Consider the following 25406-nt stretch of genomic DNA (forward strand, 5'->3'; position numbering starts at 1 on the left):
TATGCTAATTTAATGTAACAAGAAGGTAGGAACGAAAGAGGGTCGGCGCAACGTGGCCTCTCCTCCGCTCTGAAAAACGGAGGTTCGGGTAAACGTGGAACAAATGATGAAAAATAATTCCAGAGTGCAACCAGATGCGTGATCGCGAATGGTAATTTACGATCATACCTGGCAACGACTCTCCACCCCGAAACTCATGTTTGTTTCATGATTATTGCATTATTTTTTTTTTTTTCCGTACCGGAACTTTCTCACCATCTACTTTCCTGGACCCTCTGGGAGTGAGTAGGGCTCTCTTCCGACGCCGCGCATCGCGTTAATCAAACGCGATTTTCTAGATAACGAGGGCGCGATGCGAGAAAATGCACTTCGCGACATTTGTTCATGACAATGTGACGAAGAACTTTCGTTCGGAACATTTTTCGACAGCGCGATTATTTCGAGCGGAATGCTGACATTTATCCCGAATTGGGGGACGGTGATGGTCTAATGGTCTACGCGATTCTTTTTTGGAGAGGAGCCTTCCTGCGTCAGAACCGAAAGTGCGGCCAAAGAACGAGAGGGAGCCCGTGATCGTTCGCAGACTTTTCCAGTCGGGGTTTTTGCCCGAAGGACCACTTCATCCGCCCAAAAATACAAACCGCGCGTAGAGAGGCTTGCGTAAGGCAGGACGTGTACTCGAAGCCGCTCGTACCCTAGGGGTTTTATTTATGCGAGAGCGTTGAAAGAAGCGATTTTCAAGAAAGAAACGGAAGAGCTAAATATAACCGGAAGCAATCTATCAGAAGCCGACTACTCGCGCTCGTCCTTTCGTTTATTTCTTTTTGTCGTCATTCCCGGTTTGCCAAACGCTAATTACTCCCATTAATATCTCTCGAGCGAGTGAGAAACGGCGTTTAATTCTTCCCGTAGATCTTCCATGTTCCTATTAATTTTCAACCCCGCCTCAAAAATAATTCTCGAAGACCGTATAAAACCGGTGCCGCGATTCCTTCGAGCATCGCAGATGACACGACGAGAAGAAATAAAGTGGATTTTCTATTTTCTTGATTCTCAGGCCGTCTGAAAAAAAATTCTTTGAGACCGATTAAGCGTCCACGCGTGCCGATCCCGACGAACCGGCAGTCAGGAATTCGGAAAAGTTAACCTTCGAAGCCGCGTTCTAATTCGGTCCCGTCCCGACTCGTCCACGAACCTGCCTTCCATTCCTTTTCCTCGGAATCGTTTCTATCTCTTTCCTCGCGTCTCGGGCGAGGTGCTCGCGAAACTATCGAGCGACCTAGGGGGGAAATAGCCGAGGCCCTCCGATGCGCGCGCCGATCCCCGAGCGATCTCCGGAAGTCGTTCCCAGGTGCGAGACAATCGAATCAACGAGTGCACCCATTAAGAGTTACATGCAAATCAAGGTACTCGAGTATACAACGAATCACCTGCCAAACGAGATCCGGCCCCACGAAAAACCAATACCCTCGCCTATCAACGACCCCCCGCAATCTCGTTAAATACCAACAAGATGTCTCTTAGATCTCCTAAAAAATTCAGAACAAAGGGGTGCTAATTCAATTTCACCCCGCCAAGGCGTGAAATTTATAATTCCAGGGCCTTGGGTACTGACAATTATTTTTTATGAATTTCTTTAGACGCAAGGCAGGACGGCGTCCTTACAAGTCGAGGCGTTGCGAAAATGAAATCACGCATCGCAGACAATCGCGGAGAGGGTGCAGCAAGTCGGGAGAGGCGAAACGCGTGCGAAGGAAGGCGCGTACGCAGATGTGTAATAAGTACTCATAGGTTAAGTACGCCGGTCCTTGGTCGGGCCGAGAGCCCGAGCGCTCCTTTATCTCGGCCTCGCTAATGGCGTCGCCATTAGTCCTCTGCTCTCCTGCGGAGGAATAATGGCCGGACAACGTCGATGCCTAATGGGGGGGGACTTCGCTTCTAAACATCGGCGACGCCCTCGAGCATGCGTCCCCCATGACCGACGACGTCTCCGCGTTCTTAAATTTGCCCAGGAATAAGCCGACAGGTGGTATCTGAGCGCCTTAAAGGTCGCGGGAGAGATTAACGATATCTCCAGCACGCTCACGGGTTAATCACTCTTATAATAAATTGTTTCCAATTCGCACAATTCCCGTGCCCCTCACGACCTACCCCAAGAAGTCCTCGTTCCAGCCTTTAGGCGCAGAATCCACCCGAAGACCTCCCATGGGCGATTTTTGCGAAAAAAAATCAAACCGAAAATTTTACACATCCGCCCGCGTAATCCTGTGAAATTTAACCGGAGAAATAGAGTGCCGCAAACCGCATGTCGATATCTCGACTCGTTCGAAAGTTATTCCCGAAAAACCTAAGTGGCAGTCGGGGTTGTCAGGGGCGATTTTCGCGAAAAAAACCAAACCGAAAATTTCACACCTCCGCCCGTGTTATCCTGTGAAATTTAACCGGAGAAATAGAGTGCCGCAAACCGCAGGTCGATATCTCGACTCGTTCGAAAGTTATTCCCGAAAAACCAAAGTGGCAGTCGGGGTTGTCAGGGACGATTTTCGCGAAAAAAATCAAACCGAAAATTTCACACTTCCGCCCGCGTAATCCTGTGAAATTTAACCGGAGAAATAGAGTGCCGCAAACCGCAGATCGATATCTCGACTCGTTCGAAAGTTATTCCCGAAAAACCCAAGTGGCAGTCAGGGTTGTCAGGGACGCGCGACGGTGGCGCCACGAGTAACCTCGAGGCGGCCCAACTTGGACTCGCGGCTCGCCATAAAACGAGATATGCGACCCTTAAGAAGCGATTTAAGGCACGGAGACAGCGAGCGGATCATTTGCGGGCCCTCGAGGTCGGACCTCGGAGAGGAACGGTCGGAATGCCCCCCTGGAGGCCCCTGATGGCCCGAGCGACGGCTCCTCCGCTACGCGAATTATTCCCACGCTCCGCACGCGGAGCGCCCATGGCGGCGGCTCCATTCCGCGGCGGAGAAAAATTCGGTGATTGCGAGTCGTCGCCACCGCCGGAGCGATTCCAATTCCGCGAGGTTCCAACTCGTCCGCGCGTTCCTTTCTCTTCCCGCCCTACTCGGCCGGTGTGAACGCGCGCTGCCATCGATATACCCACGCGAACCATACCAGAACCTAACCTACAAACCGATAGCTTCAACCTGACGGAAACGTGCCTGAAGACCCCCATAACTCGTCGACAAGTCGATGGGAAGCGGTAAGAAGTGACATTTCCGAGGAAACTCAAAGGGTGGGAATTAATCAAATTTCCAAAAGATTTCAAATTCCGAAATTTCACGTGAAATTTAGTAAGGGTAATCGAGTGCCGCCACCTGCTGGTCGATATCTCGAGCTGTTTAGAAATTATCGCGAAAAAAAAAGAAACTGAAGTGGCAGAGTCCCGGAGTCGATCGTACAGGGTTCCGCACCTCCGCGTCATGGCTGCGGGAATAATCGATGAGTAACGGGCTTAACTCTATTTTTTTTTCTTTTTCTTTTTTCTTTTCCTACCCCAAGGGTGGGCACTAATCGCAGCTTGTCACGTGCCTTGAAAGGGTTAAGTCTGCCTCACGCGACCGGGGCATGCTTCGGGTACTTCGATTCGAATGGGAAATACCGCCGTGCACTATTTCCTCCTAAAAATTGGAACCACCTTAAGGGGAACTCTCACGAGAAGTCGCGACTTTCGAATACGTCTGAAAATGGCCGGCAACACGGTCTCACGCGATCGCGGCGACCTTCGGGCATAATAAGACGGCACCGATGATATTTCCTCGAAAACTTGAAAAATGGTACCATTTTTAAGGCGCATCCTCACGAGGAGTGGTCACGAAATGTGATCGGCCACGTGTCTCGAAGGGCGTTAAGGCGACCTCGCAATGTCGCGGCGACATGTCGCGTGGAAACGCAGGCGACCGAATCGATACCGCTCTTTCGCAGGTGGGAATTCGCGAGGACGCGTGGCAAAACCGGAAGTCGCTTGATTAATGGTTCGACGCTCGTTAAACCGCAGGGGGAAGGAGAAAGGGAGGGTTGGTGTCGCTCCTCGCCGCCATGTCGGTTACCTAGTTGTCCACGACTCTGGAATAACGAGTGTGTGCCGGCCCACGAGGAGAGATAGCCGTCATTACGCACATAAGAATCCGCCATGTTGGTTAACGCGTCTGGAGATGCACGCACTGCACCCGCGGTCGAGCGCTTTCACCCGACTGCACTTCACCGCGAACTTCGCGCTACTTCCGGGCATCGGTCAAGAAAGTGAAAAGGAAAAAAAAAAAGAGAAAATAAAAGGAGCATCGAAACGAGCACGCTAAGCGGAATCCCCTGATCGAAGACGACCTAACCTAAAAAAAATCGCTATTTCGAATCGCAGCCCATAGAGGGAGTGCATCTCTAACGACGTCGGGAATGAAGTGCATGAAGGGTCAAACAAAAAAAAAAATTAAACAAGTGATTTATTTATCTCTTAGTGCGGAAGCTCTTGGAGGGAGCTGTCGGATAATTCGCGTAAAATTAAACCACGTCCACGTCGTGATATTAAGTTATAGCGACGGGGTCGCCGGGGATATACGTCGTAATGATGCGTGTTACTTGCAAGTGCGAGAGGGGATTACTAGCTTATAGGTTAGCACCGAGGGGTCTTGTGACACGCGTACAGTCGGGGGAATTAATTACCGCGCGAGGTGTACAGTGGGCGGCGCAACTGAGGGTTACGGAGGTACCAACACCTCGGAATTTCTACTTTCGTGAGCTGACCGTGAGAGACAAAGGGAAAACCGCGGCTCGGAAAAATAAACGCACCCGTGCGAGCGGAAACGCCGGGACAATGGCGCGCCGATTAATTTCCCCGCCGTTTTGAGGTCCCTCGCGTTTCTCCGCGTTAATTCGTAATTGCCCTTGAAAAATGTATAAATAAAGTAAAGACAGCCCTCTATCGTTTCGGTCCCCTCTAATCTCTCATGCGAATCCACGCAAACGGTTCGTAAGACCGCAACCGACATGGGCGACGCTAGAATCACGAAACAAGATGGCGGACCTTCAGATGCCGAATAAAAGGTACATCTTTACCGTCCGTGGGTCGGTATTCATATTTTTCATACGTAATACACCTCCCGCTAACGAATTCAAAATGTACGTAAACGGGGAATGCTAAACTCCGACGCAACCGGAAGAGCCAAGGCCAGCAGAGTGTAACAAGATGGCGGCGGTGCACCAGCCGACAAACGACGCGGACGTAATCCCCGCTCGGGACACGTCCTATCCCTATTCCGGTCCAAAGAAGAACATGCAAAAACGATTTGCAAGGCGAGGCCGACGCCGTGGAGGGTGAATAAGCGGCGATCCCGACCTTTACGAGTTCGAGAACCCCCTTAAGCTTTCACGACGGTTCGTCGAGTAAAACCGCAATATGGCGGCTGGCTTGTTCTCGAGAAGTCGTTCGAGACGGCGGAGGAACCTCGAGGAGAGCCTCGGGAATGCCGTTCTGTCCCTCGGGAATGACCAAATGACTCGAATATATATATATCTGGATGCCAATGGTCCCTCAGACTTCCGCCGCGCCCTTTTTCGCAATGGCGTCGGCGTCCCCGAATTAACGTCCAAGAAATAAGCGTTCCGATCAATAAATTCAGAGATTTAAGGGGTTACAGACGTCCAAGAATTAACGAAACGTTCTTAGAAATTAACGAGGCCTCCTGGAATTTACGAAACGTCCCGAAAATTGGAATAACAAGGACCATACAAGAGAGAGGAAAAGGGGCCGAACGATAATTAAGAGTCGTGACAGGCCGTCAGGTGGCACTGCGCTCGGCGTTATGCTCGAGGAAAATTGAAAGAGCGTGAAATTGCGTTCTCCGGTCGCCATCTTGGTCTCGCCGTGGCGTCAGCCGCGGAAACCCGATTGTTCTTCTTTTTTTTCCCTACCTTTCATTCCTCCCGTCCGGCCAGGACTTAAGAAACCTATTCTCTTCCTTTCTTCCCTCTTTTAGGAAATCGGGCGGCTCCCGCGGCCAGCTGACGCGAGAGGCGAGGAATCCGCACTAATGAGCGAGAAACGAATTTCGCTGGTAAAATGGAGAACAAAATAGAAAAAGTGAAAAGGAGAAGAAAAGAAAAGGCAGAGAAGGACGGAATAGAGGCGCGAACCGGATTCGCAGGCTCGGCGATGGGAAGAAACGCACGAATATCCATGAAAATGGAAAGGAGCCTTGTCAAATGAGAAGGCTGTGTCGAAAACGAGCGAAACCACTTTTGTCGCCGAAGGACAAAGGAGGATCCTTTCGAGGAACTCCTGCGGGAAAGCATCCTTCTCCGGTTTTGCCATTTAGCGTTAGGAACTCGGCAAGTGCAAGGAGAATTTAGAAGAAACGATTTCGAGAGCAGGACAATTGGGAAAGGAGATCATCCACCCTCGTCGTCGTATCAGGGCGTCCGATCGCGAGGGGGATAGAGAAATTTCGGGGACCAAGATGGCGGCCGGCCGAAACGCGTCGGATAAGATCTTCAACTCGCTCGTAATTACGCGGAGGAACGCGACCGCGTGCTCGAGGAAGTCGGAGAAACGCTTCGCGTGGCATAGAGATGCTCGTGCATCTCCCCCGAGATTATTCGAGCCCTTTCGAACGGCGAACGACAGGTTCGTGGGCGATTCGAGGTGCGGATCGTTGAACCGTGGTTTATCGGCCGCGCGGATCGGCCGCGAAGCACTGCGGAAGAGACTAATCCGAACGATGGGAAAACTCTCCATTAGTGCCTCGCACCCCGACCAATGTTCCGCCGTAATCGACGGTCGCTTCAATAGATTTATTTAAAACTAACGATGAGAATGACCGAGTAATTTTTATTAAATACCTTCCAGCGATCGTAATTAATTTGCCAGCAGCTAACGACGTGTAACACATTAGATCAGTCGAGTTGCTTTACTTTTATAAGCGAGGAGAGGCCGCCGCGATTTTTTTCCCGCTTCAAAGAGAGCGTTGCCAAGGACGCCTCTATCCTAGCAACGGTTGCTACAACAATATGGCGTCGTCGCCAAGGGGACCGCTGTAAGAACCGCCGACTGGACTCGAGGAGTGGAGAATCGTTCTCGGTGATGAAATAATGTACTTTCTATTTGATTTACTGATTTGTCGATGTATGGATATATGAGGGAGGTATTCCAAGAGGAGGAATAAACTCAGTATTCCGGAAAATAATTTAATCAGCCAAGTGGAAACATTTTCCGGACGATTTGCGGGCAATCGTTCGCAGCGGCACCGAACACCTTGTCAGGTGCGCGTTGCTTTACAAGTTATTTACAGAGAGTACCGGTGCAGGCTCTCGAGCAAGAAGAGGATGAAATTCATCGCCTCTATCCATCTGGAATACCGTCCTGGCTGACTTCGGGGCAGTTCTCGCCGAGTTTTGCATGCATCTCACGTCCGGTGAATTTATGTAAGAACTCGTAAAAAGCGGCTAGAGAGTGCTCCGGATTTATCGCTCATCCGCGGCTTATCGTCAGAGGCGCATCAGCCGGCAGCGATCCGTGCGAAGCGGCCCAAAGGGATAAGACAGAATTCTCCTTCGCGTCGAGATTTACATGAGGACCAGACTTATACTTATGCGCGAGGCTTTCCAGAACGAGAAATCCCCTTTACAAGATTCATGGAATCTTGATATTTCCCCATAAAAATAACCAATATCCTGAGAAATAAAATTCGATAAATCTAACGAGATCCAGCGAAAGTAGATCCACTTTGTCCACTCCGTGAGGCAGAAATCTTGTTGAAAGATCACAGCAAAAAAAAAATTTTAATTCAATACATCTAAGCAGAATCAAGCAAAATCGAGCAATATCCGCTATGTTAAAACAAAGAGTGGAATTGCAATGAATTTATTTCCCCGGAAGCAAACGTGATAGAAGGAATTCGCGCGATGGATGCCACTAGGTTCGAACACCGAGAGGAATATGGCGGACATCATGCGAATGAGGCACGATTAATTGTTTGTACAAAGCCGATCCCGGTTATAAATAAACATCCCGCGGTTGAGTAGAGTCACGTGCTGCGAGGAATGTACAGACTCGTTGCTCAATGGCGAAGATACAAGGGAGGCATTGAACCGCGACTAGAAATCCAAGAGCAGAGTAACAAATGGCGACGCGGCGTAAAGGAAACGAGGAGGAAGAGGAAGAAGAAAAAAGAAAGCTCTCTCTCCAGAAGACTTCGCATATTTTCAGGTCAGACTCGCGGAATCGGCGCCACCCGGGCCGCCACTCTTAATAAAGCGATACGCGATGGCCAATTACCATTAACCGTGGCAAGCTGTCCTCTTTTTCGGCGACGTCAAAGTCAAAATGGCCGACATCTCGCTAATTGGACGCGATCAATTGCGCGACAGGCCGGTGTCGAGTTCCGTGTAAGTGTACACGGCTCACGGGAAATAAGATCCTTTCTTTTAGCTCTGATGTAACACGCGCAGAGTAATGGTAATCTAATAGAGAGCCGGTGAAAATTAACCAATGCAATGGTCGGCGTCGAAAAGGTAAAGCGAAAGATAACCAAGATGGCGGCTTCGTCTTTTCGGCGCCCAATCTTTTTTCACGGGATCCCAACGGTGACCTAGGGTCGCCTAACGTACCGCGATGCTTTCCTGCTACCTTTTCCTTTTTACAAGGTGAAAATATATCCTCACCCGGACCTTCCGCTGCGAATCAGCCTTAACGATCCGGGGCGCTCAATTGAATATTACCGGGGCCCTCGGTCGAGCACTTCGCACGCACTTTCGAGCCCGATTTCCCACGTGAGTGTCTCCCCTGCATCTCTCCTTTCTCGTCCCGGTAATCTCGCAAACTCATTTCACTCGGTTGACAGAAGTCGTTGGCCTACAACGCGGAGGAAATCATCCTCTCGCGAAAGTGGCCCGCTCGACATTTTTTTTTCTTCCTTCTTCCCTTCCACTAAACGTATTAATGCCCACCGTGCACGCACGTTGATATTTTAAAACGCATCTCCGAGACCGGTCTTAAGGTTATCCTTTGCAAAAATCCCGGGTATAAGGTATATAATCATATTTTCTAAGCGATGCGAGATGTAGAGCTCTTAGTCGTGGTCAAGCGTGTCGCCTTAGAATCGGTCCTCGATCTCAAAATTAACTTTTCAGACCGCCGGTGAAATAAATTACACGTCTAGTTACCCACACGCGAGTCGCCATAGGAAATTTGTCCTCATCCGGCTCGATTTACGCGGTCATAGGTGCGGTCGTGTGGATATATCGAGGATCGATCGGTGCCACCGAAATTAATTCTCAATCCTCCTCGTATTAACGGCGAGTCAAGAAATTCGTCATTTCATCAGAGAGGGAAGAAGAGGAGAAAAAAAAGAGAGAAATCATTTTCCCGCTGCCCAAGGAGCTCGAAAAAAATTTCTGCCGATCGGGCTCGATTTACGAGGTCGTAGGTGCGGTCATGGGTGGGTGTATCTGTTCTAGAATCGATCGCTGACCCTAAAATTAGAGTTCCTTCGGGCGCGTCCGAAGTGCCAGCGCGGACGGAGGCACTATTTCCAAGCATCCATCGCGAGTAACTCAGGATTAAGCCTCATCCCCATTGACGACGGCCGGAAAAAGCCGGGAGACTAATACAACGAAAAAGAGAAAAAAAAAATAGCATCCGAGCCCCCACCGGGTCACCAATTATTTTTAACCCCATCTCCCCCGGTCCCTCGAAAGAAAAAAAAAATGTACGACATAGCATTCCTCCAAGAAATCCCTATGATACTAAAAATGAAAAGGAAACAGAAAATACCCTCGCGACGCACGCGCAGGAAAATTCACATGAAACTACGAGACGCGGTGAAACTTTACACGACTACCTTGGGTCGCGGTCGAATCGCGGTTTTGCAATTATGGGGGAAAAAAAAAAAGATGGAGGCGAACAGAAAAAAAAAAAGAAAATACAAAATAATTCCGCGCAAAGAGGGGCTCGATCGGGCGGCGCGCGGATTCAAGTGAGCCGTAACTCTCGTTTACATTTAATGGGCGCCTAAAAAGGGCGATATTAATTAGAGACTCATGTCGGGCTCGGAACGGCGAGAAAACTCGGGAGGGGGGGGGGGGGGTGACGATTTCGATATCGCTCATGTGGAAGGGGGCCTTAAATGTCGACGCTTCGGTCGCCGCTTATGAATTGGCTTTCAGAGTGGCGGGCACCGCCTCGGCCAATTATCCCGTAAATCATGCGGCACAAGGCGCATCCGCAACATCCGCGTGCGCGCGCACGTACGGTGCCCTGCGAAGTTAGCCGCGAGAGGACGCGCCTCGAGGTGCGCCGATCGCGATGCGCGGTGGAATCGGTCTCGGTACACGCGACTCGGGGTGAACAACGGAAGGGTCGACGTCCATTGTTTTCCTCGAACGTCGAGCCTTTCAACCCCTTCGTTTCTGGAACGACGACCGTGTAAAACTCGCCCCCTGGGGTCGGGACAATTCCTTTCCCGAGAACGGGGGAAAAATGGCCGAGTGCCAAACTCGGAAAACCTCCCCTAAAACCGGGCCCTCAAAATTCGCAACTTCGATAATTCCCCTTAAGGAATTTGTTCATATAATCCCACCGCCATCTTCGCCTGGAATTTAAAGAACGTGAAAAACCCCCGTACCATCCGGCATATACTAATTCTCCAATTTTTCTCCCTCCCCCGAGACGCGCCAATAGTGACATCAACCGTCCTAGGGACTTTCCGTGATTCGCAAAGTTCCTAAGAACCAGGGAGACTTGCCAACTCGCAACCTCTCCTGATTAATCATATCAGTGGAAAGGGGCCAAAGCTAACGGAGACGCTCGATAGTGCCGAAAACGAGCGAGCTGAATTAATGGAATCATGTATGTTGTCAAATGGGGTGGAACCGCCATAAATCCTCCCTCCTCCCTCCTCACCCGGAAAATTGCAATCCATTTTGCCGCCCGATATTTCTAAGTCGCCCCCTTTAAACGTTTCCACGTATCGCGTACATATTTCCATCCCGAGTGAAATGTAACAAACGAAATGGGAAAAAATTTTCCCGATCGATTCAACCCCCCTCGGCGTCGATTTCCAGGGAAAATCGTTCGCTTTTCTCCCCGGCGGAGGATTGCGCCGACTCGTTGCGCGTACATCGAGGTAAACGCATCGCCACATGCGATAGTAGATATCGCGCCGACAATGGCTCGAAAAAAATCCAGGAGGAAGTTGCCTTTCCTCCTGCGAAGTTTCCCCTTGGCGAGTTTTCCGCCCCCCTTCCACCGGGCGTACCGAGAAATTACATAAATGATAATTAACCCGTGTCGTACAGGCCGTGTACTCCGTCGACTTGCATAATCGTTAAAAACAAAGTTCGCCCATTCTTCATTCACAAAGGCCTAATCAGAGAGAGAGAGAGAGAGAGGAAAAAAGTGCATCGCAGCAATCACTGATAAGCGTTGACGCCGACCCTTGACACGTTAAACAGCGCCAACCTCCTTCTCAGTTAACTAATCTCGGATTAATATTTGATATGACTTTAGATTATTAATAAAAAAAAAAAAAAAGAAATTAGAAACGTTTAATTTCCTGGGTGGGATTTCGCCGACCATGTAAGGAGCATTATCACCTGTTTGGGGAGGAACGAGTAAAAAAGCGGAAGTCGAGGGTGGGCATTATCGCCGATCCCCGCGTCGACATCCGGTCGTCGTTCCACGCCGTGAGAAAGAAATTCAGGGCCTCGACATGTCGGCTGGGCCGATTAACCATGATTTTCGTCGGTCGGTAGAGTATATAGTTAAGCGCAATGACACGCGCGTGTATTATACACGAGAACAATTTCGGGCCCCCGGGTCAATTATTAAGGGAGGGTCCGAAGCGAACTTCCGGTTGTCTCGAAGCGCGAGCCACCGGCCCATAAACATGTATTTCTAGTGACGGGGTGATGCTTTTTTCCCGAAGAGCATTTTCCGCACGTTAATCCGAGCGGGAATGAATTTCCCATGCAAACGTTCGGGTGGAATTAAGGCGAGTTTCGACCGCGACGGACGGCCGTCGTTTCATGGATTCCCTTTTATGTCTTTCCAGTAATTTCGAGGTAATTGTACGCGCCAAGGAATGTAAAAGCGGATTATTAACGCCGGTTAAGGGGAGCCCTGTCCTACCGGCGGCACTAAGCCACCTCTTATTAAGCTCTTTACAACGCGCACTAATCCCGTAACGTCCTAACCTGTCCAAAGCAAGAAGCGGAGCCAACCCAAACTACCTGACCATCGAGTCTTAATCCGGGCAATTCTCCTTAATAAAAAAAAAAAAAAAACAGCCAATTCGCGACACCCCCATTTTTTCCTGCCCCTCCTCCCCAATTACCGCCCAATAACCTAACATCGCGAAAAGAGAAAATGAATAAACAATGAAAATTCCAGACTCTCGTCCATCCTCCAAACCCTTGGCAAAGGATTAATAAATCCGGGAGGTCGAAAAAATACCTAATCCTTTGTCTTCGCCATATCCCTTACTCTAGACCGTATACACCCTGAGACTAAATACGTTGATATCACCGGCAGTGTTATCAGGTCTTATCGAGCCGGTCGGGGGGCGAGATAGATAAAAGGTAAACCCGTCCGCCTTAAAAGTTACGGAGTACCTCGCTTATCGATAACTCCTGTTATGCATACATCCCTGCCTCGCATAATAAATCGGATAACAATTGATAAAATTCACTCACTTTACGAAGTTTATCCAGCTCGTCCGATTCGACGTTCCCGGCAGAGCGAGTCTGGAAAGGAAAACACCAGGTTTAGGTAAACGATTTTTCATCCAGGTCTTTTCCTATTTTTTTTTTTTCCTTCCCTCGAGATGCACTTCTCGGTTTCGAAAGCCGCAGCGGGCAAGACCATCGCCCGATCTCGGTACATTGTATTTAAATCCCCATGCAGTTGCAAAACCGAGCGAGTCGGGTATACGGGGCCATTAATAACGCTCCCAGGATGGTTACAGGACCGGTTTAGGATTCGTAAATACCCCGGCCGTGTATACGGCTCCTGCGAGCATTTGTCCTTCTGGGATCTTTATTGCGAACATCTGGAGCGACCTTTCGTGGCCGGTTCTTTTGTAAAAGGAGCCATCGGACGTCCTTTCTACGTACGCGGACGCGTTTTCTCTTTCTCTCTTTCCTTCGGTCCAGCGGCCCGAAATAAACGCGGATCAAAACGATCGCTTAATAAGGCGCCACCCGAAACCCCGTAAAACGAGATCGCGCATGGACCGTCCGCCATTTTGTATTTTAATCTCACCTCGAATTAAATCGAATTAAACCTTCCCACCACGTGGCTCGGTCTGACGCATCTTTCAAAATAATATGTAATGTATAATCTCAATATATCTCGAATCGAAAGGGTTATGTATCGTCCGCGGTTTCGCGCGAGTAAGTGATAATTTATATTTCCTGGTAATCGAAATAAATCCTCGCAACGCATCTCGTGATTCTCCTTCTCACGGCTTATCAACAAGGAGAGGTTCGCAGGCGAGCGGTGTTTACCAACTAGGCATGAAAAACAATTACCTCGTTGACCTTCCAGAGATTATGGCAATCGCCGGTTAGGGATCCGAAATTCACGAGGGAGCAGAAATTGTTGTTCCTGTTGTCGGCGGCGACGATGCTCTCGGGCTCCTCGGCGATGGCGTTGTCGAGGAAGCCGATGTCGAGGGACTTGGTGTCGCGGCAGTTGGTGACGAACGATCGGGCGAAGGAGCTCTTGAAAAAGTGTCCTGGCGAGACCTCGCTGCCCAAGGCGAACTCCACTTTCGGCCCGTCCGCCATCTTGCTTTTCGATTTCTCGCCGGCTACGCGAAAAGTCCCGCCTCGACGAGAGCTCCCTTCAAAGGAGCGGTCATTTCACGTCACGAGCACTTTTTCTCGAATGATCTCGGTTTCCCGGGGGAATTTAACCTTACTTACAGTCCGTAGAAGGTTTGGGACACGGAGAGGGAAAAACGTCGGAGAGGTTATCCGGTTGTCCCACTCGGGCGGGAGTGGTCGAGGTTTTGGGGCACTTGGAGGGTGAAGAGGTTAGTTTCCGAGTGAACCTCGAGTCCTTTGAGTCTGTCGACCGGACTGCGAAGACTCCTCTCCACTTTGCGCGCCGGCTCGCGTCAGACTGAACCGTAACGCGCGCGTCGCGCTCGCCGCACCACCGGTCGACGCTTCGCGCATGCGCGGGTCACGTGGTGGTGGGGCGCAACGTTTGAACTCGACGGAAAAGTGGGGAGAAGGTAACGGTGGTATCGAATTCAATGAAAGGGAGGTTTTACGACGCATAGAAATGCGTAAACGGAGGGGAATTCTCTGAAAGTCACTCGGATTGGGTCTTTGGTTCCTAGCTTGGTTAATTTTTACTGAAATTAAAGGTTACGAATCTCTTCAATTCTCGCTTCTCCGGAGGTGACCACGCGCCGATGGCGCCTTCTGTTGAACAAGTAGCGAACTAATGCGACGCCTTGCCTTGAGAAAATTAAAAAATCTTCGATTGTTCTTGCAGTTACCTAATAAAAAATTTTAAAAATAGCAGAAATCATAGAAGAATGGCTGAAGGTGAAAACCGAACTCTGCATTGTTACTTTAGGAAAGAAATATCTTAGGATGAATAACTCAAACTGGGGGAAGAAAGTCAAGCCGAGTTGGTATGGACTCTTGAATGGAAGTCGGCTTTCCCCGCGACGAAATTTCCATTAATGCCGACAAAAGGTTTTATGACACCGCGTCATAGGCTACGGACGAAAGCTTCGTCCTTTATTAACGTATTGTTAGGCCGAGTCAGCCTTTAGGTTGCACCGGTTTCGGGTGACCTGCCATTTTGTGTAGGGCGCGATGGGTTTAAACCCGGATTAACTGCACAGGCCTCGCGATTATAGGAATTATGTTTTCCCTTTTTCGCCGATTTCCTTGCTCTGCCTGCCGAACATTTTCTTCTTCTCCTCGTGAGAAATCCACTCTCCCGCGAGGAACCCTTTCGCAAGGTGTAAGAATCGTCCGTGCCGTGCGAAACGTCGAAACCAGACAATAGACGAAATTATGCCAAGTTAAACAAAAGCATCCGCCTGTGAGAACAAATCGTCGCAGTTTGAGATTTCATTCGATACAAAGTGCGGTGACTCGTCCCCGTATAATATATTCCACCGTTTTTAAAAAAAAAGAAGGAATTTGCATTCTGCAGGAAATTCTGCACTCGGGAAAAATAATCATATGCGATAATAAATGTTTCGGCAATAGTTGGAAAATAATTCGGGAGGTAGACTCGCCACCGGTACAGTTGGAATATTACAAATGGCCATTGACAAAAGTGTCTAAAGGAGTCATTTACCTAGTAGGGTCTTGTTCGCTCGTCGATTATTGCTCTCAGCCCGTAAACCCGGGATTAGCCAGTTTCCCTTTACCCGTTTATGGCCCCGCCAACAATGGCGTTTCCGGGGGCCTCCTGAGAAGGTAGTTTAACAGAACACTCGGGAATTAGGGTATTAACTGCGATAAATAGCTCTGCACCGGCCGCTCGGACTAATTTTAACGTCTAATATCCTTAAGAATGACCTGCTCCTTTGTAATCCAGGACCCTAGAAGGTACCATTGCGCTCATAAACCGCAGCTTAAGGAAAAGTCCGTCTCGTAAATTAAGTCAACCCTGGAAAACGAAATTATCCAGCAGGGATTTCCAGTTTCATTCAATTAACAACCCGCCGAATGTACCTGTCGACAAATAAAAGAATTATTCCCAGCCAAATAATCGTTAATAAATGCACCTTTATTCATGTAAACTCCGTAGTAACTTCACGTATTCATAAATTAACATCAAACAATTTTTACACTTAACTCTACCTTTATACACGTAATGAGGTAGCGCAACAAGTAACTGTATACCGTTACCAATATAGTACATAGATATTTAACGAGTTCCCTTTCTCTGGAATATGTGAGGAATAAATTTTGGAAAACCTCATGCCTTCGTTTTGTGATATTTAAGATACACGGCTCTCGGAAATACGAATAATGTCGGTGACCAACGGAACGGTAAAAATAGGCTGTAAAAATAACTGGGACCGTGACGCAGAAAATCCATATTCTCATATCACGTATTACGTTAATGCTAAGCACCCTGGCAATTCGTTACAGCTGATTCTTTACTGTACAAAGAACCGTTTTTTTTCTTTTTAGAATTTTCTTCGTCGTTAAAACCCTCTTATCAAATTAATTCGACGTATCAGAATTTCTTTCTGGCGTCCGGAAGGGAGACCGGAACTCTTGGTTGACCTTCTTAGAGCTATTTTTAATAACAATTGGCGATAATTCCGGGGGTTCTCCATATCGCTGGAGCTTCTCCATACGTTTTTGGACGGATGGTCTAAGGGAGTCGTTTGGCGAAATTAAATCGATAGGACTTTTCCCTGATACATTTGGCGTATTCACTGTTACATAAGGACTGATAAACGAAGGACTGTCCAAAGATTTTCCAGGAGTTCCTTGGCTGGTTTTCGCAGATCTCTTAACAATTTCCGCTGCAATCTCGTCCGCACTTTGAGCAGCGTAAGACACGGGATCCTGTTAAAATTATAAAATATAAACTAATAACTCCATGTCGTAGCAAGCATTTAACTCTTCTTTCTTTCTCCTCTGTATATGTAAAGATTCACCGCCTTCTTCTTGAATTACTTTATTTTCCCATGCTCATAAAGTTTCACCACCGCAGTGAAGATGATCCGTTGATAATGTTAATTGGCGAATTAGTGACGAAATGAAAAGACAATAATGCTTCCCAGGACCGTCGTTAGATTATTTTCCCAACATTACAGCCGTAACGAGGCTCGGACAATAATTCTTTATCAAAAGTAAAGAGTCTTGCGACAGAGGGATAATATCACGAATAATTTTACACACTTGACGATAAAATAAACAAATTCGACCAACCTTGACTCGTAAGCTAAAGCTGTACAAAACGTGTCGAAGATGACTTTGTCGAGGATTTCGAGTAATTACGGTACGTTCTGTACAATAAGCCATGGGAATGCCCCAAGACGTGGATTGTCGGCGCCATTCGAGATTGCTGCAAGAAACAATCGATCCTGCCACAAGGATGTCGGTATAGTCATAGGAAGCTATTCCTTGCCAGAAAAGTACCGATAAAAAGGCCGAAGATCCGTCGTCGTCAAGATATGCAAGATTGGCGATTTCAAAATTTCTCATGCCCTTAGAAAAGAAAAAAAAAAAATTGCAAATAAACATGTACAAGGTATTCAAATAATTCCATAATTTTTGCAGAATGAGGAATGCACTCTGCATTCGTTTTTCCTATTTATTTTTCTAGAACTCACGTGGGGAGCGGCACCGGTCGAGGAAACAATTCCAACTGTGTCGAATTCTCCAAAAGCAGGATTAAATCCAAGCATACCGATATCTTTTAACGGAGTGAAAGTCCTTATCGGATAGGAAACGCCTTGAGAGGATTCGCGATTAAATATCGCCTGACGACCCGCGCTAAGTTGCAATTCTCCGGCTCTGAAATTGTTTATATTTGACATCATAAGATATTCAGATTTTTCGCCTTCGGCTTGATAAAAATATTGAGAACACTCGCGATTTTATCGCGTGTTTACGAAAGCCAGGAATGGCTGTTTAAGGAATTTAAGAGTTATTTGAATTTCAGTCACAGCGTAAAGTCGAGATTAGATATCAGGGCACAATGAGACTTAGTCATGTGAGATCGCCGGCTTTTAGAGAAGGGATTTATAGCCCCGGAGGAATTACTTAGCTTTCGAGCCACCTTAAATGACTCACTTCTATTCAGAGACCTTTCGGAGTGAGGAACATTGGGACATTGATCATACTCACCGTTTCGATCAGCCTTCATCAATGGAAGAGTAATAAAATAATGGAACCAGAGTTAATAATACACTCACCGCTTTCCAGAGGCAGTTAAATTGTGCACCGAGATTCGATTTCCCTCCTGGACGATGTCTTCGACTTCTTCGTTGGAAGACCAAATCGTCAAAATCGCAGTCTTACCGTCAGCAAATACGCGAATTTTGAGAACGGGGGAAACTTGTCTAGGTGGAGGAAGATCCTGCTTCATTTTCGACTCCAAGTTGTACTTGAACTTTTCTTCTTCGATCCTTTGAAGCTCCAGGATTTTTTTTCTTTGACTGGCGGTAAGATTCTCCTAAAACAGGTCGGCGAAATGTCCTCAAAAACGCCCCAATTTTTTACTCCACGTCCCTCTTTCTGATATTTCCTTGTCAATACCTCGTTAGAGAAATCGTGCGACTTTCGTCCACGTCGATCGACAAGTTCCGTACTATCCTCCTCAGAGGAATTGGGTTTTTTGTAAGCTCCCATTTCCTTCTCGGCTTGATTGTATATCAACTCCGCTTTTGTCTGGCACTCCCTTTCGTACGCAATGGCGGCCTTTTCTTCGCTCTTAGCGTTCCGAAATACTGAATTAAATAATAAATATAGTTACTCTTTCTACACACGAAGTAATCGGTCCTTGATTTTTTAATTGAACTTACTGTTGCGTCCATCCGCCAGTCTCTCTTTATACAAGACGGGGTACTTCCTGGCAACGATAAAGAATATTTTGCAAATCGCTCCACCGATAGGATCGACGTCTTTCAAAGCAATTGGAATTGGTCTTGGACAAGTCTGGTACCCCAACTTCGCGAACCACCTCGCCCGGCGAGTGGAATTCGTGTGGATTTTCAATTGCACGTCGCCAGGGATCTGGTTAAATATTTTCCAAAATTAAATTCCCGCAAGTAACAAAATCTTAAAATTGAACAATTTTCTAGAAGCTCACTTCTAGCGGAAAACAGCCCTGATCGCAGTTTAGCAGTTCAGCCCCGCAAGTGACGATTTTCGTGCCTTCTTGGACTCTTCCTCTAGAGATATGACTTGACATAGCAATGTCAATGGATGCTGGGATACTGTACCAGCCATCTGTCAATTCAACTTTCCACTTCCACGATGACATTACGTTCAGATTCTTTTCTTTATCCCTACTGTATGTTAACTATTAAAAAGAAAAGGAAAATGTATAAGGCGAAAAATACATGTTTTCAATTTTTTAAATCTCTTCTCGGTTACCTCGGATATATTTGCCACGCAAAGGACCATTCTCCTGTTTGGAGGATCGTCCTTTTCAAGTATCCTTCTAAGAGCCGGCCTCTGGGCTCCGTCGACTTCTCGATCGTATCGGTATTTTAATTCCGCCATTACGCGATCAGGCGTCAGCATTCTGTCGAAATTTCGATCGAAGATATAAAACACTAATTTTTAGGATTCCATCTTGGCGAAATAATCTCTCTATTTTTTTTTAATGCTCTATTTATTATTTTACTTCTTGAGATTCTAAGCCAAGCATAGTACCTTGTCGTTCGGACTTTACCGAGTTTCGTCCGGTCCATGGATGCTAATTTCCAGACGATCCATCTATAGTGATTTTCAATCCATCCCGGGGGAATTAAAGCCGGATCCACATTGGGACTTGCCAGGAAGGACCTGGCAAATTCGGAAACCCCAGCGCGATCCTTTTCGTCCAAAATTAAGCGACCACCGTCCGGCATTTTAATGCCATAGACGTTCCCTCGGACGACCCCATCGCTGGTTGAATATATTTTTATCAAACGTACAAACCAGTCCCAGATGAAACGATTGCAATAAATAAAGTGCATGCCTCACCCGTAAAACTCGGTACAGCGAAATTTGAAGGAGCCTGCAGTGGTTGACGTTATCCTCAAAACTTCGTTACCGACTTGTCGATCCTTGAGCTACATTTTCGATAAAAAACCGAATTAACCGTATAAGTAGCACGATATTTTATAAAATAACTTTCTTCTCAATTGTCAATATTACCTCTTGGAGAGTACAAATTTCGGGCGCAAATCCCGCGGCGAATTTTCTCAGGGATATTCGATTTTGAAAATGTGACTCTCTGGTTCGCAACAGAATGCCTTTCAGCGGTTTTGGCTTGATCGTCTTTTTCCTGCGGATTTCTTCCTCCTGATACCCAAATTATTTAATACACACAAGTGTTTTCTAATAATGTAGCGTGATAAAAAAAAATACAAACAAAATCGGAAGGGAAGTTAATCTTGAGAAAGGGAAAAATTGAAGGCCATTCACCTGCTCCGCTGCAGCGGCCAGTCGCTTTTCCACATTGTTCACCAGCTCTTCTATCTTCCTCGCTTCCATGGTCTGAGAGTCATCCAGAATGTTTTCCGAAAACAGCACACTAAAGCCATCGTCCAAAATCGATTTGGGATCCTCAGAGACTGAACTCGTTGATTTCAAGGCACTGTTTCTTTCGCCAGCTCGAAGACTGGAGTCCCCCGAAATCGGTGTCCTTTTATCAGGGACTAAAAAATTCTTAACGGCGTCGCCCTTTCGCTTACTTATCAATTTATTACTATTCCTCGTTCGCGAGGGGAATTTATTTCGAGTTCGCAGGACAGGACTCGGTGGCGTTTCGGTTTCTGCTCCGGCGTTTCCTTCTCCGGGAAGTTTGTAATTATTTTCAGCCGTTTCCACGTCTTCGTCGTTGATTTTCTGAAATCTCGCGGACCAGGAATCATTCGACATTTCTTCGTCTTCAAGAAGAGCAGCCGTACTGGCGACGATTTCTTCGGATGTTGAAATTTCCGCTGGAACGTCTACCGAGCGTTTTTGAAGATTCTTCTCGTTCTCGATTTTCCGCTCATCGTCGCTGTCGGTATTTTCGAAGAACAACTTTTTGGCCTGAAGATCGTTATTCACTCGAGCCTTTTTGCACTTTGAGGGAAACCTGCTGCAAGGAGTGTCATCGTCGATCTCCTCGACTTTCCTTTTCATCACTGGTTTGAAACCTGAAGAACATTTCTGATTTCCGAATTTTGGAGTAATCTTCGAAGAAACCTTGGCTCGAGTTGGATCGAAAGTATTCGGGGTTTCTTCCTTTCCGTTTGATGATAAAACACTAATCTTCGGAGAAATCTCGTCCGACCTCGATAATCCGGATGGATGTTTTGACTTTTGATCGATAGTTTCGCAATTAATTTGAACAGCTGATTCCTCCGATTGTTCGGAGAAGAGTGCCTTTGCTTTGAGCAAGGCTTCTTTTGAGACACCTACCGATTTTCCACTAGCCGTGTAAAATCCAGAAGATGGGAAAATATCCTTATTTGATTCCTTAGAAGACGTAGATGCAGCTGACTTTTTTGAAGGCGAATCATTATTGGCAATCTCGAAATCATCTAGCGGATCGGCAAATAATGTCTTCGCTTTTGACAGAGCTTCTTTGGAAATATTTACAGGTTTTCCACTAGCGGTAGAAAATCCGACAGATGGGAAATTACCCTTTTTATTTGATTCCTTAAAAGACGTAGATGTATCTGTCTTTTTTGAAGGCGAATCATTATTGGCAATCTGAAAATCATCTAGCGGATCAGCAAATAATGTCTTCGCTTTTGACAGAGCTTCTTTGGAAATATTTACAGGTTTTCCACTAGCGGTAGAAAATCCGACAGATGGGAAATTATCCTTTTTATTTGATTCCTTAAAAGACGTAAATGTATCTGTCTTTTTCGAAGGCGAATCATTACTGGCAATCTCAAAATCATCTAGCGGATCGGCAAATAATGTCTTCGCTTTTGACAGAGCTTCTTTGGAAATATTTACAGGTTTTCCACTAGCGGTAGAAAATCCAGAATATGGGAAAATATCATTTTTATTTGATTCCTTAAAAGACGTAGATGTATCTGTCTTTTTTGAAGGCGAATCATTATTGACAATTTCAAAATCATCTAACGGATCGGCAATTAATGTCTTCGCTTTTAACAGAGCTTCTTTGGATATATTTACAGGCTTCCCACTGGCAGTAAAAAATTCAGACGATGATAAAACATTTTCTTTATTTGAATCTTTATAAGACGTTGATGGGTTCGATTTTCTTAACGGCGAGTCATTATTAGCAATATCGAAATCATTAATCTGATCAACGAATAATTTCTCTGCTTTTGCCAGGGCATCTTTGGAAATATTTACTGGCTTCCCACTAGCAGTAGTAAATCCAAACCTCAGCCCTGTTTCTTTAGCTTCTAAATTTCTAAAGGGAGTAGAAAAATTATTTGTTTCGTGTGTTTTATTTGTAATACCGGGATCTTCGACCTGATTTGTTACTAATTTTTCTGCCGAGGGACGTTCTTCAATAGCGGTCGAAAATTCATGAAAAGCATTTTTCCCCTTTTCTTGAACATTTTCACAAGTCAATAATTTTTTCTCTAGTACCTTGGAATTTTTATGCAGCATCAATTGATGTTTTACTGCATAAAATGCGCTTTTGTCTATTTCTTCTTGAGAGAATCCACAAAAACCTTCCATTGAAGTCTGCAAATTATTTTCCCCAACAAATGAATTGCAAGCTGCATTAAGTAAGGCACTTTCATTCAAACGATTTGTACAATTTAATGACGCTATTGTTTCATTACAATTTCTCTTTCTTGACGAATTTCTGAGATTGTATTTTCTAATGCTATTTTTTGAACTGCTTTTTATCAGAGGCCAGCTGGTTATTCTGTGCAAATGTGCACTCGAACTTGGTGAATTTTTTTTCTCTCCTGCACTCGTCAAATCGCGTTTTTCAGTGACAATAGAAGGCACCGATCGAGACTTTTTGATAATAATTTCAGATGAATTTCTAATGTCACACTCTGAAGGAATTTGATGTTCTTCAATAGCTTCCGTTGACTTGAATTTCTGCCACAGGATTATTTTCATCTTTTCTGCAAACGTTGAGCTCGTCTCGAGATCTTTATAAGAAAATCCGTGAAAAAGCTGTGATGATTGCAAAATCACTTCTTCGTTTCCAGCGAAAACATCATCGTGAAGCTCCTTTCCCGACAGTTGATCGATTGATGTTCTTCTACGTAAAGTAGAATCTTCTTCGCTTCCTGAATTGGATTTAATTTTCTTCACGGACTGCTCGATTGTCTCTGCTGCTCCCATCTCATTTTTCTCAGATTGTTCAGAACAGTTTTCAAATTTTCTTTTTAACGTTGATTCCGTTGCTAGACTCTGCTTATCCAAATTGGACTCTTTTTCAATACATTCTTCGCTAACTTCCTTGTACAATTTTTCAGCGGTTTGAAGAAGAGTTTCACTGACGAAAAGGTTTTTTCCACTTGCAGTTGAAAATCCACTCTGCATCTTCCCCACATTTTGCTGCTTATTGGAGTCAAGATTGTGAGCCACTTCGAAAGCATCTTTTGGCTTGTAAACCCACTGACTAAAGTCTTCGATATCTTCAGCTATCGCCATCACCATTTCACCTACGTTCACCATTTCTGAGTCTATACAATCATCCTTAAAAATATCTTCTACTTGTTCATTGTCTTCCTCAAGAGACAACGAAGCTGTTGTATTTTTTGATAATACCTCAGAAATACCTGAACTGTTCAAAGTATTTGAAAGATCACCCGGAGCAGGAGTTAGCCTATGCAAAGTACCTTGAGACACACGTCTCACATTAATTAATGCTTCGGTCTTCTCTGACATTTTACCTTTGGAACTGCACATTTGTTCACAAGAATTTATTCTCTCCTTAGTTTCCTCAGGACTTTTTACACTACTTGAATCACAGAGTTTTGAAAAAGACATAAAGTCTGACTGCTGATCTAACGAAAAAGACTTCCTCTTAACGGGTGCTGAAAAGCTTGCAGCTCTTTCTAACTCCATAACACCCCGAGTAAATTCTTCTACTGGAACGTTTGCACATACTATTTCAGATATTTTCCTCCTGTGTTTCTTAACATTTTTAATTTCTCTCACTCTTTCAGATAAACTTTTTTTATCATGTGTGGAAAGTGTGTTGAGAAGTTTGTCATTAGTCTTTCTCCCTAAATTTTCAATGTTTATTACAGTGTCCGAGTTTACTTTTCTTTCTCTACTATCGACGTCAGTAGTAATCTCATTAGTATAAAGTGAGGAATTCTTATCGATATTGGTAAGCGATACACTTTGAAAAAAGGCTTCAAAATCAGTAGCATTGCTAGATGAAGCTGCATGTGCAGTTTTACCTTTAATATGACCTAAATAATCTGGCGAATTTCTAAGGCATATTTCTGTGTCCAGTTTATTGCTTTCAGACTTAGCAGTATTTTCGTCTAGATTCACCCTGGTATTGATAAATTCAGTCTTATCCTCTCTGGCAATAACCAGATCTTCATTCCTACTTGGTTTAATATTTGCCCCTGAATCAGTGGAAATGTCAGTGCTACATTCACCAGTTTTAGGTGTACTAGTTAAATTTGTACCGGAAGGTGTTTTAAATATTCGACGTTTGGTACGACGTCGAACTCTAGTGGTATTAAATACCGGCGAAGTGGGCACTATCACGGGACTGACATTTTTAACAGATGATAAGGGAGTAGACGGCCTGATACAAGTTGTTTTTTCAGCCTATAATAAAATCAATCCAAAATAAAAAAAAACTTATCGGAGAACATATACTCTGCGCATAGTCAACTAATACTTACGCTACAAAACTAATTTTTAAAATTGACATTTACCTGTGGAGTTTCCAAATCACTTGTCCAGGACTCGTTAACCTTTGACAGAAAAGGCACTAAGCTTAACGGTACAGTCGGGATGCTTGCTCCGTCAGGTGTCCTATTAAAAGAATATCCAATTAAAAAATTATATAAATCGCCACGATTATCAAGAATCAAAGCAAAGTTGCTCTTACGTTTCTCGCAACTTAGAACATTGTACAGGTGTACGGAATGAATTTACTATCGTAGATTCATCATCGGTCGCTCCATAAATAATGGGACTACAGCGTGCATCACTTGCTGCATCAGCTTCATCTGCAATTAAAACATCATACTGTAGAATAGTGTAACTGCAAAACACAGAACGAAAAAATAAATATAACCTATACGAAATGCCTGTAAATAATCATTTCCGCCACAGAAATTTGAATCTTCTAGAGGGGTCGGACAAAGCAACGAGAAAAAGCATCAAGCGCTTAAATATTTTCAATCACCTGAAAATAACTCCTCAGAACTTTCTACGTAATTTGTGCAATCCTCTTCTTTGAGCTTATCCTCGCTTTCTCGGTCCGTCTTGTCGCGGTTCTTGAAATTTAAACTCCCCGACTCCGCATCTACACTCATTTTTATGTACACGTGACATTTATCTTGGCGAAAGTGGCTCATGTCTCCGAGATGAAACAGCTTCCCGTTTCGATCCACTTCGCCCTGACAGGCGCAAAAGCGTAATTCAAAATACCCGCCGATATCAAAATGCAGAAATTTCTGTAGAAGCTTAAATTTTATGTCGGCCCTTGAAGCTCACCATGGCCATAAAGAACATAAAGATGGCGTATTGATTACAGTGCCACTATGTATTAACTAACGTACTAA

At 45.7% G+C, this 25406-nt stretch overlaps 2 protein-coding genes across 2 annotated transcripts in view; both read right to left on the reverse strand.

Moving 5' to 3' along the window:
* The window catches only part of LOC105699254, a 30092-nt gene extending 15980 nt beyond the window's left edge, over positions 1-14112 (reverse strand). The window contains exons 1-2 of the mRNA XM_012424114.1: positions 13531-14112; positions 12694-12744 (exon numbers count right to left, since the gene is read on the reverse strand). Coding sequence (XP_012279537.1) covers positions 12694-12744; positions 13531-13788 — 309 coding nt within the window. The 5' untranslated portion in view covers positions 13789-14112. The remainder of the gene's footprint in view (positions 1-12693; positions 12745-13530) is intronic.
* A 1653-nt stretch (positions 14113-15765) lies between these two features.
* Positions 15766-25224, reverse strand: LOC105699243 (breast cancer type 2 susceptibility protein homolog). The gene is made up of 15 exons (XM_023433920.1): positions 25028-25224; positions 24728-24848; positions 24552-24651; positions 20134-24441; positions 19864-20010; positions 19690-19778; positions 19378-19611; positions 19096-19246; positions 18809-19021; positions 18522-18732; positions 18256-18446; positions 17913-18172; positions 17328-17511; positions 16924-17202; positions 15766-16557 (listed from the first exon to the last, which is right to left on the reverse strand). Exons 1-15 carry the CDS (start codon positions 25197-25199, stop codon positions 16207-16209), a joined length of 7011 nt encoding a protein of 2336 aa, XP_023289688.1. The 5' UTR covers positions 25200-25224; the 3' UTR covers positions 15766-16206.
* Positions 25225-25406: the final 182 nt, after the last annotated feature.

The sequence above is a fragment of the Orussus abietinus genome, unplaced genomic scaffold, assembly GCF_000612105.2.
Source record: "Orussus abietinus isolate OABI.00-Male unplaced genomic scaffold, Oabi_2.0 scaffold3, whole genome shotgun sequence".
Classification (NCBI taxonomy): Eukaryota; Metazoa; Arthropoda; class Insecta; order Hymenoptera; family Orussidae; genus Orussus; species Orussus abietinus.

What these genes read in the sequence shown, in the direction of transcription:
- LOC105699243 (XM_023433920.1), bottom strand. Translation starts at nt 25,199, where the DNA reads ATGAGCCACTTTCGCCAAGATAAATGTCACGTGTACATAAAAATGAGT. An exon ending in TTCTGAGGAGTTATTTTCAG is followed by an intron (nt 24,849 to 25,027) that starts GTGATTGAAAAT and finishes TTTTAATTGCAG; the next exon opens with ATGAAGCTGATGCAGCAAGT. An exon ending in TGGCCGCTGCAGCGGAGCAG is followed by an intron (nt 20,011 to 20,133) that starts GTGAATGGCCTT and finishes TTTGGGTATCAG; the next exon opens with GAGGAAGAAATCCGCAGGAA.